At 40.1% G+C, this 16232-nt stretch overlaps 1 protein-coding gene across 1 annotated transcript in view; it reads left to right on the top strand.

The window, feature by feature from the left end:
• The window catches only part of LOC101863269 (arylsulfatase B), a 13440-nt gene extending 504 nt beyond the window's left edge, over positions 1-12936 (top strand). Inside the window, exons 2-9 of the mRNA XM_005099057.3 lie at positions 961-1050; positions 1834-2020; positions 4121-4299; positions 7159-7270; positions 7909-8004; positions 9843-10086; positions 11363-11571; positions 12488-12936. Coding sequence (XP_005099114.1) covers positions 961-1050; positions 1834-2020; positions 4121-4299; positions 7159-7270; positions 7909-8004; positions 9843-10086; positions 11363-11571; positions 12488-12705 — 1335 coding nt within the window. The 3' untranslated portion in view covers positions 12706-12936. The remainder of the gene's footprint in view (positions 1-960; positions 1051-1833; positions 2021-4120; positions 4300-7158; positions 7271-7908; positions 8005-9842; positions 10087-11362; positions 11572-12487) is intronic.
• Positions 12937-16232: the final 3296 nt, after the last annotated feature.

Genomic DNA, 16232 nt, shown 5'->3' with positions numbered 1-16232 from the left:
CACACACACACACACACACACACACGGGTAACTGGCTTCAAGTCAAATGGCTCAGCAAGAAATCAAAAGCTAGGGTCACCCACAATGGAAGACCGATGCAAGGGCGCATTCCTGAGTATGTGGCAGTGGCGATGGAGTCTGTGAGCGAAGAACCTAAAAAGTCAGTTTGTAGTCATAGTATTGAATTAACTATTGCTAGAGAATCAGCTCGGCACATGTTGAAATACCATCTGAAAATTAAACCGTACAAGATCCTGGTACATCAAAGGCTCAGTGACGCCAATGCAGCAGAAAGTGACAATGTCGTGGACAATTTCGCCAAGAGCCTCAGATCGTGTATCGCCGGAGACGGACGTCATATGGACCATGCGCTCTAACTTCCTTCACACGTAAAAATTTTTCTCGTAAATTTGTCACAATAAATCTGAATCGTGACCAAATGCTTCTCTGTGAAATCGTGTTGTTACTACCTCTATTTTGATCGCGTTTTATGGATAGCTCCGTGGATAAAGGGTGTTTTTTTTTTGGTCACCAGGGTACGTGTAATATTAGAAGCAACGACTTATGAAGGAAAGGTTGCAACATCTTCTGGTCGAAGGACGCCATTGGTAGATCCTTTACTATCCCTTTGCTATTATTGTTATGCTTTTTACTAGCACCGAAAGGATCTCTGTCATGTCGGGAAGCTCTGTCAGCTCAGTTAATATGGCCCTGGCTCAGAGCCACGACTTTGTGTTCTAGAACTTATTTGCAGTTTTTTTCATAACTGGCTTTCCATTAGCTTGGCTTGGTTCTAGTTCAGGTGTACGTTATATTTTATAGGCCTTCTCTGTGAAAAGGACTAGTAATTTACAGTGATATTTTAGAATGCTTTTCAATCAATGCAATGTTATATTCCTGATGTTTTTGCAATGCTTCTTATATTATTCTAATGTTTTTGGGTTTTTCCTTCTTTCTCAGCTGGCGTCCGATGGAGTGAAACTGGAGAACTACTATGTCCAGCCCATCTGTTCACCCACTCGTAGTCAGTTGATGTCTGGCAGGTACCAGGTGGGTTCTTATATTCTAATAAAAAATTTTAAGGGTCTTTTTTGTTTGTTTGTTGTTGTTGGTTTTTTTTTGGGGGGGGGGTTTTGTTTAGCAATGTCATGGTGGCCTCGGCACTGATTCCGTGTTCGGCTCTTCATTATTACAAAATTTCTTCATGGGGAGATTTATTTCATCGAGCTTCAGTGTGTGTAAAACTAAAACATCATTTGTTGCTGCTAATCCAACTGCACATGGACGTCCCCCCCCCCCCCCCTTTCAATTGTCAGGCAGTATTGGGTGTTCTTCTACTGGTGTGTGCTTCCTAATACCGTAGGTCCATTGACATGATGAGATCAGGTTCGGTCGAGTCAATTAACACCTTTGCTTGACACTGCTTCGAAACGCATCACTCCTCTTAGGCTCACAACCTTTTGCATCCACCCTGGCGCACAGAGAGCTTTACAAGCAAGAAAAAACGTACTTTTTCATTTTTCATTTTCAAACTTTCTAAAGGTATTCAGTGGCCAGTACTTTTCCATATCGCCTTTACTTCCCCACTCGAAGTCAGGTACCCATCACTGCTGGGTGGGCAGGAGGGAGCGAAAAAAATCCGTGTCTCAACCGTGGTTCGAACCCAGACTTTTCCGCTTTTGAGACGAACGCACAAACCGATCCGCCACCATACCCTCGCAATATAAATGCGATCCATTATTATCATTAGTAGTAGTAGTAGTAGTAGTAGTAGTAGTAGTAGTAGTAGTAGTAGTAGTAGTCATTCATCATTCTTATTCTGATTCCAACCAGATCCACACAGGTCTTCAGCATGGCCTCATTAACTCTGGACAGCCGTCTGCTCTGCCGCTGGACAACCCCACTATGGCGGACAAGATGAAAGAGGCGGGTTACGCCACACACATGGTGGGCAAATGGCACCTGGGATATTTCAAGGCGGAGTACATGCCCTTTTACAGGGGCTTCGACACGTACTATGGTAAAGGATTGAATAATGATATGGTACACAATAAACTACTTTAGCCCTCTAGAACCTGAACCTATTTCTAGGGATTTTTAAAAATCTTAAATTTGAAATGGCACATGGAAATGCATCAAATAGATGGACTTGGCGTTTATTTTTGACAAATTTGTTTTTTACACCGAGTTCGAAAATGTGTTATGTATGGCACAACAGGCTTTTGGGGAATTTAAAAAAGACCCTTGAGCCATATATTATGGCACAAATCGTTAAGTTGAAAATATAAAAAATATCAGAAGTGTACTATGTGGTTGACATGAGAGTAATAAAAGTATTGATTGTTCTTTTTCCAAAAGCAACAATGTTGCGGAATGTATTATGATACGAATACAGATCAAAAGTTCAACATTTGCACACAAAAAAGAAAATCATTGAAGCAGTTTCGATCACTTTGCACTTTAAACAAGCAATGAAACTTTTGGCATCGCACTTGTTGTTTCTTCATCTGCCCCTGTTGCTGGTTCATTCTGGGATAAGATCATTGTATTCCTGCAACCTGCGGTCGGTGGAGCACTAGTTCTTGACTCATGTGGGTGTAGTTGAGTCAGAGATGATTGGCCTGGTCGTGCAAGTTTTACTTCAATAAGGGATGTTGCAATGTTACCTTGAAATAGTTTAATGGGCTTCGGATAAAGCAGTCTGTAATGTCTCTTGTACCAGAGCCAAGCTATAAGGACAGAAATGTTTAGACAGATAAAGAGGGAACATAATGTACCATCTCCTCCATTTCAGATGATACTTGTAGAGAGAAGCAAGTCCAAAAAATTGATTAATGTCACCCTCGTAGCAGTTGTGAAAAAGGGCAATTTAAGGACAGGAGACTTTGATCCTCTCTTTTTTTCCATTTTGATGTATCTCACCACTTCATTCAAGTCGTCGTTGGCTCCCCAAAAAGTTGAAATGAGATCAGTAGGGTTGTTGAAGGGCTACGTTCAGGTTCTGGTTCAAGGGGGGATAAGACCATAAAAGAGAACAAAATCATTTATTAATGATTTCAAGCATCATAAGCACGGAGACTTTCTGGGGTAGTCAGAGACCAGAAGTGTGAAATTAGTTTGACCAATGCCTGCCACCCTGACCCTACGACCAGCTGAGAAATGTGTCCCTCGCATTGTTGGTACATGCACGGAAGGGTGGCGTTGGTCGACTGTGCTTATTATACCGATGGGTTGAAGTAAGGGAGAGGTTCAATCATTTCTGTTTTTAATAGGTCAAACAGAGGTCCTATGATATGCAAGCTCTGCTGGTGGCAATAGATAAGTGAGACAAACGCATGCCATCAGGAGAAATGTGTGAAGTTTTGACCTCTGCTTGCCTACTGTACAAGCAACTCACCGGCTGGGCTTCTGAAATCCTCTTCCACCCCCTTACATTCCCCTGTCTACGACGAAAAATGTCTAAGACGGAATATTTTTCTAGCTACCTTGCCATTCCGTCTTACACAGGCTCGACTCTAGTTATGATTTGTCCCATTGTGACAACACACACATTTTTATTGGCTACATTGCTTTGGATGACGATATCAGTTTTTGACGACAGTTAAAGAATCAAGTAGAACTATTTTTAAAATATGAAATACAAAACACTTTTTTTTCTAATGATGTTATAGAACATAGATCTTCTGCCATCCAAATTGGTCCCACATATTGTGCATGCAATTTGAAAAACCTAAGCATAGAGTCACATGCGCCGTATACCATACATTGACCGTATGGGATAAAGCGCTATACATGTATATGCAATCTATACTTTTTTTATTTGTTCTTTTTAATAAATGAATTTTTTTATTTCTTTTAACTATCATTTATTATTATTTTTATTATTATTTTTATTATTATTATTATTATTATTATTATTATTATTATTATTATTATTATTATTACTATTATTATTATTATTATTACTATTATTATTATTATTATTATTATTATTACTATTATTATTAATACTATTATTATTATTATTATTATTATTATTATTATTATTATTATTATTATTATTATTATTATTATTATAGCACAGTTTAAAAATCCCTGTTATCCCCGCACTTTTGTCCAGGCTACTTGACCGCCTGCGAGAATTACACTAGCCACAAGCGGCTCTACCCACACGACGGAGTGGCATATCTGGACCTGCGTGACAACAACGGACCTATATATAACGAGAGTGGACACTACTCCACGCATCTCTTTACAGAGAAGGCGATACATGTGGTGCAGGCTCACGATACCAGTAAAGTAAGTAATTTTGTGTGAGAAGGGAGGGGAACAATGAAGTAGAGGTAGAGGGGATTGGGGGGGGGCGTGGTTGTAAAGCTCATTATATAGCATGAAATTATTATTATTATTGTTATTATTATTATTATTATTATTATTATTATTATTATTATTATTATTATTATTATTATTATTGTTATTATTATTATTATTATTATTATCATTATTATTATTATTATTGTTATTGTTATTATTATTATATATTATTATTATTATTATTATTTTAAAATTATTATTATTATTATTATTATTATTATTATTATTATTATCATTAAAGGGGAAATAATGATTTGAGGGAAAAGACATGATGATTTGTTAAACGTTTGTAATGGATAACGGAACCGACTAGATGTTGCAGGTAGCACAAACCACAGGAGACGATCAGAAGAGTCTGTGCCTGGATCAGAGTTTGTGGATGAGACTACGATGTACTGGAAAGCAGAAGAGACATATTATAATGAGGTGTGTCAGATTCTCCTCACAAGATACGCCCCGCTGAATAAAGAAAATGAAGAAAACTACAATACGTTGACCGCTTAAAACGACCCGAGATCATAATGAAAGAGGTGTTTTAAGAAATGATGTGGGGCAGGAGAGCCAGGGGAAGACAAAGAGTATCATGGATGGACAACATGAAAACGTGGACTGGCCTGGATATAATAGCAGAATGTGCAACGGCAGCTCGCGACCATGAAAGATAGAGGGTCATTATACGTCAACCTCTGAGTCAGAGATGACGCCTCCAGAGATCCAGGGAGAGATGTACACAACTCGTTACCTTATAATTACAAAGTTATATGTGCTAAGTATCTAGTTTTGATAAGCTTGACGTCAAAAGTGTTGAGTTTCAAGTCATACCAAGTTTTTTCAAATGCAATTCTTGGAACACATTGATAACGACTCCGAATGATCTTACGATTTTGAACGAGCAGATAAAACATTTGGTTTCCGACCTCGAAGTCTTAGTGACTCAAAACGGCCAAAAATGGACTTTGCAATTCTGAGGTAGTGAGGTCATTGCCACCCTGGGACGTGAATACTGTGTGTGAATATAATTATACAGAGACTAAAGGTCTTTTTGAGGACAACTGCATCCGGATGAATCCATAATCATTACAGATGGCTCTGTTCAACGTGGTGTCAGATTAGGCTTTCAGCGCTCGGGTTTATTGGCAATAGGAATCTGGTGCAGCAACGGACAGCATTTCTCGTAAGTGCTTGGAAGTCAAAGCTGTCACAGAGGCCTTTAGATTTAGATTCTGACCTACTCAATGAGCACATTTGAGAAAATGACGTGCAAGATTCTTCTGTGTTCAATACAATATGCTCAGCGAATTCAATGGGAACAATCTGCGGGTGATCACCTGGATCTTATGTCCTCGACATGCAGGTCTGAGGCCGAATGAGCGAGCAGATCAACTGGCTGGCTGCGCTAGAATGAAGGGATCGCTCACACTTGATCTTCCTACCGTGACTGCGCTCACACGGGACCATCAAGCTAGCAAGGGGGAAGACAGCTCCTATACAATGGAGATATTAAAATGGAAAGAAATACAATCAAAGCAGGTGGAGCTCAGCAACCTCTGCAACCCTGGCAGACAACTCAGCAATCAGTAACTGACGAAGGTCAGCAGTATGGACTATTGATATGATAGACCCTGCTGAGGAGGGGCGAGGATTTATGTTGGTTCTAGGCTAGTAATCAAGTAATCAAAATGGGGAAAAAGGTGGAGATTGATGTTGTTCATGATTGATGTTTTATACGCATGGGGGATTTGTAGAAGGTGGGGGATGCAGAAAAATAAGAAAATAAGAGGAACAAGACCTGTTCAGAGTTGAGAAACATTGTAATCTTTCTACAACTGCCCTCTTTGTCTAAGTTACGGGTTTACTGCTTGGAAAATGAAAAAAGTATCAGATTCGCGCACAGTCGGGAAAAAAATTACTATCAGAGCCGCACACTTTTGACGATGGATACACTTAGATTGCCGATTCCATCCAACGGTTACAGTCCCCTTGACTAAATGACTCTGTACAGCCCCCATCCAAATATATTCTTCTTTCTGGAGACGTTAAGCGACTTCCACGCCATGTCCACGCTTAAACTAAAAACACAGACCAAATAGAAAGACATTGTCTAGAAAAGGGAAGGGAGATGTGTTACAAGCAAATTTACGCAGACGAACAATTCTCACAACTTTAATGTTTATTCTTAATGAGCAAGAAAATGCTGCCCAACACTATAAATAAGATCATCGCCACTTTCCTGTAGATACATGTACGTTTTTATACCCGAAAAGCCAATTCATTCAATACAACATCTACTGGATATTGGTCACAAGCCAAGTAAAACGCAGAGGGTACTCAAATTGTTGGATGCTATTGGTTTTGGTACTCATCGGCAATCTGATTATATCGATATCGTTAAAAAAGTGCGCGGCTTTGATAGATTTGTGTTTTTTTTCGTTTTTAAAAAAATGTATTTATTTAATATTGTTTTCTTTTGTGTGTGTGTGTGGTTTTTTAAAACTTTTTTTTTAATTGGGGGAGGGGGGGGGGGCGTTTGAAAGTGCGCAACTTTGATAGTTTCCCCTTTTCCGAGCAAGAAATCCGAGGCCGGGGCAATTAATCTGGGTTTTTTTTCCTCTGCTCTGATTTTCTCTCCGGAAAAGGTCCTGGTTCAGTAAAGGCCTAGATCTATGTGCTAAACACTAAACACATCAACTACTGACAGTGCTTCTCTTGATTTATTTTCAGTTGTTCGTTATTGTTGGGTTTTTTTATACATTACTTCCCCTCTTGTTCTCCTGCATGTTTCAGCCTCTGTTCCTGTACTTGGCCTATCAGTCTGTCCACGCGCCACTACAGGTTCCCGGGGAGTATGAGAAGAAGTACAGCCACATTCAAGATGAGAAGCGAAGAACATATGCAGGTTGGCAATAAGGTCGTCGTCATTGTTATGCTCGAAAGAGTTATCTTTGTTTAGACTGGAATTAAAATTTGGTGCTTTTGTTAAATTAAAAATGCTCTGCTCATCTAGCTTTCAAGGAACCGATTTAAGAGCCCTCTAAATGCCTTTGCTGAGCTAACAAAATTTTTAATTCAACCCTCTTTTAACGTCAGCTGTGTACCCTAGATCTCACATCTAAAACGTTCTTTTTTTTCCAAAAGCACGCCCATAAACCACAGTCTCGAGCTTTCGAATAAGACTTAGGCTTCCGAAATCAAAGACTTCCAACTAAGACACTTGGGGGGTTGAGGTTGTGTTTGTCTTTATGCCCCCACCAACTCACTTCAGATGATTCTGGAGGTGTGCTTCCGATCCTGCTTGCCAGAGCCACCCCAGGCTGAGAGAGATGGGCTGCAACATCCCAGCAGAAAGACCGAAGTACTCGATAAAATCTTCCTACACAAGGAAATCGAACTCGAGTCTCCTGCATGCGACATCGAAGCGCCTAGTCGCTACACCCCAAACGCCGTTGTTATTGTGTATGTGTGTGAGTTGGGGGGGGGGGTACATTGTACTACACGTAATAACTAGATAAAAAGTGTCCCATTTTTTCCTTCTAGGCATGGTGTCCGCCATGGACGAAGGTATGGGCAATCTCACTAAGGCACTGAAGGAAAAAGGCCTCTGGGACAACACTATTCTTGTTTTTTCTACTGGTGAGTACCAAAGGAATTCTGTGGCCTTGACGAAATAAAATGGGGTATTTAAAATCTGCGTCATGTGTTTCAAATGTGTAAATAAAACTGCTCCTTTTTATCTACAAGAACTTATCAGTATATATAAACCAGGGAGAAACCTAAGATCATCGAACGATAACACCCTACTTGTGACACCTGTAAAATCATACAAATCATATGGAGAGAGATCTTTCTCATATCTTGGTCCATTTATGTGGAACAGATTACCCATGAAACTAAGACAAATAAGAACACTTGATAGCTTCAAAAGACATCTTAAACATTTTCTGTTCCTACAGGCCTATCCTTCATAAGCTTTTAACGTTATCTTTCATTACATTTGTTCTTTTCCTATGTCTGGATGAAAATAGTCTCTGTGTGTGTGTGTGTGTGTGTGTGTGTGTGTGTGTGTGTGTGTGTGTGTGTGTGTGTGTGTATGTGTGTGTGTGTGTGTGTGCATTAATGTATATTGCTTGAGAAGAAAGGAAGTAGTAAGAAAGGTTTTTGAAAAATGGGTATTCCAATGTAAAGCGCATTGAGCTACTTTTTTTGGAAATGCGCTCTATAAATGTTATATATTATTATTATTTGTTAAGTTGAAATAAGAGCAAATGAGAGGGTTAGGGTGAGAAAGAGGGTAACTGCGTTTATCGGCAATTTCGGGAAAGACGAAAAACAAACCTGTTATTTTTATTGTGGAGCTTATTATTTACTTGTTCACTGCAGCATCCCCCCCCCCCCTTCCCCACACACACACACAGAGTAGAAGTGTAGCTTTTGATCTTACTTTTAAAGTCTGTCTGCGGAGAAGGTATTCTCAACAGGAAGGACTTGCTCGTTTCCTCTGATGCCTATGGCCAGGTAGCTATGCAAACACGGTGTGTTTTCCCTGTTTAGTCAAGAAAACTTTTCTCAACTGCAATTATTGTAGGTAAACAGTGTGAGATTGGAGAGAGAAGGGGGCAGAAAAAGGATTCGGGCAGAATGAGAAAAGACAATTTAGGACAACTTTTTACGCAGTCCAATGCTATGTCAGTGGCAGTGGTCTTCTGTAGAAAAAATAGAGGCTTCGGGATGGAGCCTCCTCTGTTGAGTGTTGTTTGTGGACAGGGCTGCGACGCCATCAGCCGAGTCTCATTCACAGCCATCTGTAAAGATTTTCGCTTCGTCAGGGTACTGTTTAATGAGTTTAGTTCTTTTTAATGTGGGTTGAATGCTTTTGTGTCTGTGCACTGTCTATTGTGTGTGGTGCAGTCTAAGTTTATGTTTGCCTTGGTGAGGTGCCTCGTTGAGTAAGATATACAAGTCACAGGCTTCAGATGATTCACTCTGTCTGTCTGTCTGTCTTTCTGTCGGTCTGTCTGTCTGTCTGTCTGTCTGTCTGTCTGTCTGTCTGTCTGTCTGTCTGTCTATCTGTTCCTCATTCCTTGTTATTTGTCAATTTTACCAGAAGAGGCCTAATTGTATTAGTCTAACACTATTACTAGTATATACATCACTTGTGCAAGTATTTAGACAGAGCCTGCTAAGTTGACTCCTAAAATTTCTGTACTGTGTGGCATCGGAATCTAAAAACACTTGAAATGAGAAGAATACTAAGCTGGATGTCAGACAAGACACATGGTCCTGTGCGTTTCATATAGCAAACACAACATTCTAAAAAAAACGACGTTTTTATTCCCTTTGACGTCTAGATGGGCGAATCATTTGAAATGAAAAGATTAAATTGAAACATTTTGCTTTCAAGTAATATTTCGTCATATTACCCCCCCCCCCTCCCTGCACACACACACACACACACACACACACACACACAGACAATGGTGGTGAAACGTATTCTGGTGGCAACAACTTCCCTCTCCGGGGCAGGAAGTTCACTCTGTGGGAGGGCGGATTGCACGGTGTGGGCTTTGTCACCGGCGGGAGGCTGCCGGTTAAAGGATTGGTCAACAATGAGCTGATCCACGTCTCTGATTGGTTCCCGACTCTGGTGGGTCTGGCCCAGGGCTCTCTCAACGGAACAAAGCCTTTGGACGGATTTGACATGTGGGACACCATCAGGTATGGAACACCTACAGTCAAATTTATCTTCATGATAACTTTATTTTGGGTACAGGTTGGTTTACGGTTTATCCACTCATGTAAAACAGCGTAGTTTTGGTCCATTTAATGTCTACTCACAACATTTATTTTAAAGATTAGATGCTTGGAAAAAGAGTTTGGTTCTAGTATAATCTCTTTTACCGATTGCTAATTTTTTCCGTGTTTTCCATTTTCTTTAAACTCCTGTATGATCTGAATTGTGTTGATGGGGGCAAGAGATACGATCAGTTAACCAACAAAACTGGTTTAGCTAAGCACATTTTTTCGCCCTGTTAGCCAAGTAGGAAGTGATTAAGTTTGACCAGTTTCCTGTTTATGCTTAAACTATTTTTTTTTTTTTTTTTTGGGGGGGGGGGGAGCGCTGTGGATAGAAGAATTGATACATCACTGAGTGAGTGCGATAACGTATTGGTGAAAGAATTGAAACAACCCTAAATGAGTGCAATAAATAATATTAAGGATAAAAGATTTGACAAGTCGCTGAGAGTGTAACATCTTATAATATTATGAATGAAAGCCTATAATAAATTTACCCTCGCTCTCAGTCAGCATCAGATTCTCCTGCAGTAGTCTTGAAAAAGCAGTAAATAATTATTACCTCTTGCTATCATCAGTAGGCCCAAATGTGTACATATTTTTTTTTACCGGCACGTCAAAGAAGAACATGGTAATCATCTCCAAGGTGCAGACCTTTCGGAGAACAGGTGACCACACGTCACCGCGACGCGTGGCCATGCAGTTGGTTATAATAAAGCGCTCATTTGATTATGCTGCCCAGAAAAGAATGGTAACGGACATTTTAACCAGTGATTTGACTGCCTGCGAGCAAGGGATTTTTAAAAAAAATCTTTCTCGCTTTTTTAAACGTTTAGAATTAGAATTTAGACAAAATTTTTACCGTGCACTTGCAGACGATACCATAGATGTAGAAACTGCAATAATAAAAGGGGGGGGGGGTGATTCCTTGCGGCATATTGACAACAGTTGGCCAACGATTTGGACAAAATATTTATACTTCGTTTAGTGACTGCAAGAACTTATGAATAAAAGAATTGATACGTCGCTGGGTGATTGATAGGACGTGTTGATAAAAGAATTGATACGTCGTTTAGTGACTACTGGAACGTACGGACAAAAGAATTGATTGTCGCTGTGAGTGAGTGCTAGAACGTATGGATAAAAATAACTGATTCGTCGTTTAGTGACTGCAGCAAAGGATCTGCTTCTTCCTCAGCCGCGGGACGCCCAGTGAACGCACCGTCTTACTTCACAACATTGACCCACTGTTCGCAAAACGGGGCGTGCCTTTGTACAACGACACTTTCGACACCAGCGTGCGGGCGGCTGTACGGGTTGGCGACATGAAGCTCATTACTGGAGACCCGGGCAAAGGAATTTGGATTCCGCCCCCTGGGGAGTCGTTGGATTTCCATATCGAAGACGGTAAGAGCTACATAGCCTATCTTCCCGGGCTTCCCCCTCCACTTCCCCTTTCCCCACCCCTTCCTTATCTCCTTCCCTTCTCCAGTGGTGTAGAGAACAGTCTGTTTTCCACATGCTTTGTGGGTCTGACATCAAGTTTGCTCTTGGATCGCAGAAGGCAAAAACCTGCAGAAGGAGGTGAATTTGATTTTCGGAAAAATTCAAACGAGATAAGACTTTTTTTCTAGTTTCAGGCAATGTTTGTTTGCTGTATTTGATGTACATTGTACATAATACTTTCGTGTGCCATTTTCTTTCATTATGATTGCAGTTTTTACTTTTGCTTGTATTACTTTCATTAAGAATGTCAACTTACACCACGCCGCGTTTTTGTTTGTTTCTCTGGCTTCAAGAAATGTGTCTGTAAAAGTATGAATCGATTATAACACCTTCTTCATTCTTCCTTTGCAAGTCATTGTAAATGTATATTTCGCTTATTTTCACCACTTTGTCTAGTTTCACAAACATTTTCTTTTGTGTTTTCCATTCCTACAACTGTTTTTGTTTTAAAAAAGTTTTCTTACCGGTGACCACCACCGTCTGTAGAGTAGTGGTTGGGCGCTTCAGTATTGCTTGCAGAAGGCCTGAGTTCGATTCTCTGCGAGAAAGCTGCGTCCTCTCAGCCCAGGTTGCTTGTGACAGACGTGGCAGAAGCCCGCCTCTTTATCGACATAAAATGTGTCGTTGGAGGTGTTAAAACACCTATATTTAAAATAAACCATTGTTTCTTTATTTTCCCCCTGCAATTCATCAGTGATTGTTACTTTTACTGCAAATGTGTCTATGACAGTGAATTCGTTGGGCTTTTTAAAATTTCAACCCTGGCATTCATGAGCATGTCTTTTTAGTTTCTCACCTGTTATGTTGTTTCCTTCAGACCGACAGAAGTCACCTGAGAAGAACGTGTGGTTGTTCAACATCACAGCTGACCCTAACGAGCACCATGACCTGTCTGACCAGATGCCGGACGTGGTTCTCTCCCTCCTGGGATATCTGGAACAGTTTAACGAGACATCCGTGCCACCAAATTGGCCACATTTTGACTGGAGAAGCAGCCCGGCGAGGCATGGCGGAGTTTACGGGCCGTGGATGTAGTCTTTCTTAGATTTTTTCCCCCGCTTCGTCGTTTCGGTTATTTTTGTCACTCGTATGTTTTGTTTTGTGTTTTATTATATTAAGTTTGTCTTACTGCAAATCTTTCTACGCTATGTACATCAATGTGCCTCGCTTGAAATCGGGAGTTACGTGACCGTTCTGCATACATGTATTGTCCTAAAACATAGATTTAGTGCTGAATCACTTTTGCGACGGAGCCACGTCTGTCATTTTATAGCCGGAGACCAGAGCCTTAAGTTATTGTTAAGTGTAAACTTATTTGTTTTTGTTGTAAATGCAGAAGGCCTTTAATAATAATAATAATAATAATAATAATAATAATAATAATAATAATAATAATAATAATAATAATAATAATAATAATAATAATAATAATAATAACAATAATAATAATAAATAGCATTTGTATAGCGCATATCCCCGCTCAATAGAAAGCTCTATGCGCATTACACCATATTATTACCCCAGCAGACCAAAGAACACTCCGAAACATTCTCGGCTTTCCGGGAAGCATACAGTGCAAGCAGCTGATTACGCGCTCAAACACTAACAAACTCACAAGATCTTTCGCTGTCTATAGCCGGGTACCCATTCCCACCTGGGTGAAGTGAGGAAAATTCGTGTAAAGTGCCTTTCCCAAGAACACAACGTCGGGCCCCAGACGGGATTCGAACCCACGACCTTACGGTTGCGAGTCCTAGAGCCTAACCACTAGGCCACCAAACGACCACTTTAGATCGTGCCCCATCCCCCAATACTGTTTTATTTACAACCCATAACTTTTATCTCATCTCCATAGCTGTATACACTCGTGGTTCTTGTGTAGGAGCTTCTTGTGGAGGATAGAAAGAAAATGTCTTTGGAGTTGGAGGTTCAGAACAACTGTAGGTGGTGGTCAGTTTATTTTGGGTGACCATAAAGCCGACATTGTGATGTGTTTTGTGAGCTGGTCGTTTTCAGGTCGTAGAAGTGGGTGTTGCCTTTGGAGGCTGGTCCTTTTTTCAAAGGGTTGACGTTAATTTTCTGAAGGGTTTGTTGGGTAGGCCATTGCTAGGATGATTTTAGGTTTAACAATTGTGTGTCAATAAATCACAAATGATTTGAAATTGAATGTTGAAAGCTTTTTACAACATGTTGTTGTTGTTGTTGTTGTTGTTGTTGTTGTTGTTGTTGTTGTTGTTGTTGTTGTTGTAATAGTATTGGATGTAGTGATTTTAATGGTGAGCTTGTGACAGATAACGATCTGGACATAGTTGCCGGAAATCCGAATCCTCAGAGAAAGCCCTTGTGTCACGACGTGGTGGAATCAAGCGCTCGTCAATTTTTAGGCATCTGGGGTTATTGGTGTCATCTTAAAGCCTGTTCATTTGCCTTCCTTTGGATGAAGAATTATTCATCTATGTTGAATAGTTGTCGAAATATGTACGATTGAAGGAGATCAAAGTCACCTTGTTTCAGAGACATAACTGGCTAGAAAATAGCCACCAAAGTTTGGTAACTTCCATACTCTGCTGAGAGTCATTGGAAACTGAAAATTTACATTTTTGTTTTTCAAGTAAAATCTACACAAAATGTGTTGTTTTTTTTTTTTTAACTTAAAAGGTGTTGAACCAAAAAATGAAAATTCGAAAAAAATGCCTTTCGGCACAAAAAATGCCGATTTCTTTTATTTCATTATTTTGACGAGCACTTGATTTCCCCACGATGCCTCACCTATAGGTTTGTGTGTTACGTAGACAGCCTTGACCTATTATTAGACTGTTGGCGGGAGAAAACTCCACCTGCCGGCGAGCCCAGCAAGATGACACATTTCTCGGATGTCTAGAGTGTAACACCTTTCATTGACCGAAGGTTAGATTATAGATTCATCAATATATCATTATGGTATATTACTATGCTTCGCTCACGCGATCTCAAATTATTTTTCCTCCACAGACCATAAATCCATAAGTGTCTGCCTCAATCTGACAATAATTTTGTTCGAGGGCCCTCTCGGTGACATTTTAACTCCGCTATGATGAAGAATGTGCTTTTTAAAAACCCCATGTTAATTTTTATACCAAGCAAGTATGAAGAGCTAGTTACGTCAGATGAATCAGATATTAGAGTATAGGTAGGGGCCTATTGGGAATAAAGGAAAATATCCATCAGAGATGACTGTATAGCTTTTGGAGAAAGAAAAAAAAGAAAGCATAGGCGTCAAGAAAAGAAGGTGAGCTAGAAATCCAGATTAGAGGTATACACAGATGTTTATCCAATAATCCAAATAAATAAATAAAGTGCTTGAAATGAACTTACAATTAAACAGGAAATCAAGGAAATTTTTAAAACTAAAGGGCGAATCCATCAGATTTTGAGCAGAGAGAATAGAGCACCGGAGAGGGAGGGGGCGGTTATTTTTGGCTTTGAAAAGCAAAGTAAGAGTAACGGTACTGTTAAAACTACACGTCCCAGTGTGATGGTACATGTACTATGTTCAATGACCTAAACACGTTCTGGAGAAATCTAAAGTTTTTATGATACACAGAATACCGCGTTGGTGAACAGGTGTCAAAAGATCTAGCAGATGCATTAATGGAGAAAACTACGTATCCATGGTTTTCAGACCAGAAAAAAAAGGTTAGGCATAGACCTATGTGAAATGCCGACAACTGACTACTTCAGAACCGGAAAAAACTGTTATATAAATGAAAACTTTACACTAGGTTGTGATGACTATACACCACCCTGTTACTTTTTTTTTCTTTTTTTTTTCTTTGAAACAAAAAAAAGGGGGGGGGGCGGCACTCTAGAAACCATTTGAACTCTATAAATCAGCGCAGGAGTATTGTAAACTTCATAAAGAGAGACTGTAAGGTGAAGTGAATAACTGGACCCTGAGCAGACCTTAGAACACCCAGAAAAATTCTCAGCTTCCCGGGAAGCATATAGTGCAAGCTGTGGATTGCACACGATAAAGCACAAAACGACAAGATCTTTCGCTATCTATAGCTGGGTACTCATTCCTATCTGAGTAGAGGAAAATTTGTGTAAAGTGCCTTTCCCAAGGACAAAATTATGTCGAGCTCCTGACGGGAATCGAACAAACTACCTTATGGTTGCGAGTCTGAGATCGTAACCACTTTGCCACCGACGAATCAGACATAAAAATGTCTTCACTGTTGTCTCAAGAATGATGGGAATTTTGTAGGTGCTGACTTTATATGTCATACGTGTATAAGAATGCACGCGTGCGCGTTTATAGGTGTGTTTGTGTGAGTGTGTGTGTGCGTGTGTGTGTGTATGTGTGTGTGTGTGTGTGTGTATGTGTGTGTGTGTGTGTGTGTATGTGTGTGTGTGGTGTGGTCCATCAAACAAATGAGCCAGTGCCTGGACAGTTAAGAAATCTTTAAAACAATTTGCTTGTTTATCATAATTTGTTTGATTGTTGTTGTTGTTGTTGATGATGATGATCTGGTAGTTGTGGCGGTTGCGATCGATGGTAATGTTGAATGCCCCCCCCCCTC

This window comes from Aplysia californica, unplaced genomic scaffold (assembly GCF_000002075.1).
Source record: "Aplysia californica isolate F4 #8 unplaced genomic scaffold, AplCal3.0 scaffold00201, whole genome shotgun sequence".
Lineage (NCBI taxonomy): Eukaryota > Metazoa > Mollusca > Gastropoda > Aplysiida > Aplysiidae > Aplysia > Aplysia californica.
Note: the sequence above shows the minus strand (reverse complement) of the source record. Positions and strands in the feature narration are given on the sequence as shown.